Below are 1,697 nucleotides of genomic sequence, written 5' to 3'. Positions count from 1 at the left end.
ATATATATATATATATATATATATTTATTCGGGCCTCTATTCTAGATTTCTACATTTGGTTGGTTGACCATTACAACAACACACCAAGCCTTGTCTCCAAAGAATTTGGGGTCGGCTACATGAAATCTATCCTCCGCATCGTTTGATTGTATAGATTTTCCTTGACATATGATTTAGATATTTTTCTTCGTAATGTTTCTAACAACATTTAACACGAGAAAATTTTATGAAACTCGCAATGCTTGGCATTCTGGATGGTGGGGACTGAAATTCCTTATACTGATGATATCATTGGCGATTCCATTCTTCATTCCCTCATATTACATTCAAATATACGGTATGATAGTTATAAACGCAATTCCTTAAGTTTTCTTGAGCAAACTTTGTATTGGTAATTACTGAAGTTGCAACTATAAAGCTTTCTTCAAAGCAATATGGAAATTTGTCTCGCGAACCCCATTATTCCTTTCTAAAGTGTCGTCCCATCATTTTCTCTTCTTCCGTCCTGTTATGTAAAAGGTTATTCCTGTCCTTTTTGCAGGTGAACTTGCTCGTGTTGGTGCAGGGTAACCTTCAAATCCTTGAAAACTTCTTTGACCTGAAAACGCCATCAATCAAGTTCCCGACTTATCCCTATATCAGCATTACTGTTATTCAAAACTAAAAAGAACTCTCTGTTACAGTGCATAAAAAGTAAAGGGTAGATGAAGAAGTATGATGTCAATTATTTATTAACTCATGGTGCAGGGTTTTTCTGATTCTGCAGCTCATAAGTGTCATTGAGTTTATCACCTGGTGGAATAACTATTGGATGCCTGATGACAGAAATAAATCTAGGTACACACTTTTTGTTTCTAGAAACTATGTACTTACGAGATTTCATCTTAGAAAAAGATCCAGGCTATCGGGCACATTTACCCCTTTTCTTTAAATTTCGATGGCAGCTGTTCCCTCGGATTATTCATGTCAACACTATTTTATATAGTCTCTGTATGTGGCCTGGTGGTGATGTACATGCTTTATGCCTCAAAACCATCGTGCGCTCTTAACATATTCTTCATCACGTGGACTGTGATTTTGCTAGTCGTGATGATGGTTATATCCTTGCATTCCAAGGTAAATCTATTTCACCAAAAATAAAAAAATAAAAAAAAAATAAAAAAAAATGTAGAAAAAATCTTCAAATCTATTCAAGTTGTGGCAGATTCAATAAAGACAAACAAACTTATTAAATGACTCAATTCAGGTGAATAGAGGCCTTCTCTCTTCAGGGATCATGGCATCTTATATTGTATTCCTTTGTTGGACTGCTATCAGAAGGTAACAATGGTATTCTCTATTGGTAAAAAAATACCCCTTTTGATATCTCCCCATGCCGAGTCTTCTTTAAAGGGATCCTTTAATCTTGACACTCGTCCAACCTATACACGTGGTAGGGGTCATTGGATTGCACTACTATTATGATATCCAATACTGTTTACCAAACATGCACTAAAAACGATCACGTGAGAACTAGTTGAAATTGTCAGAGGCCGTTTAACATATACATTTCACCAGGAAACTCATACATTGGTTTGATATGCACAAATTGGTTTTCTAAGATTTTGTTTTATCCTTAGATTTTTCCGTCTATTCGCTTTCCATCCCACGCCACTAGTTGTTACTAGCTTTCATCAAGTCACTTTCTTCTTGAATTG

The 1,697-nt window shown here is 35.6% G+C and overlaps 1 protein-coding gene across 1 annotated transcript; it reads left to right on the top strand.

Moving 5' to 3' along the window:
• Positions 1-183: 183 nt before the first annotated feature.
• Positions 184-1,669, top strand: LOC111381622 (probable serine incorporator). The gene is made up of 5 exons (XM_023005419.1): positions 184-337; positions 542-566; positions 748-837; positions 945-1,116; positions 1,247-1,669. The coding sequence occupies exons 1-5, from the start codon at positions 193-195 to the stop codon at positions 1,322-1,324; spliced, it is 510 nt and encodes a 169-aa protein (XP_022861187.1). The 5' UTR covers positions 184-192; the 3' UTR covers positions 1,325-1,669.
• The last annotated feature ends 28 nt before the right edge of the window (positions 1,670-1,697 follow it).

This window comes from Olea europaea, unplaced genomic scaffold, assembly GCF_002742605.1.
Source record: "Olea europaea var. sylvestris unplaced genomic scaffold, O_europaea_v1 scaffold23411, whole genome shotgun sequence".
In the NCBI taxonomy this organism is placed as follows: Eukaryota; Viridiplantae; Streptophyta; class Magnoliopsida; order Lamiales; family Oleaceae; genus Olea; species Olea europaea.
This window is presented reverse-complemented; position numbering and strand designations above follow the sequence as displayed.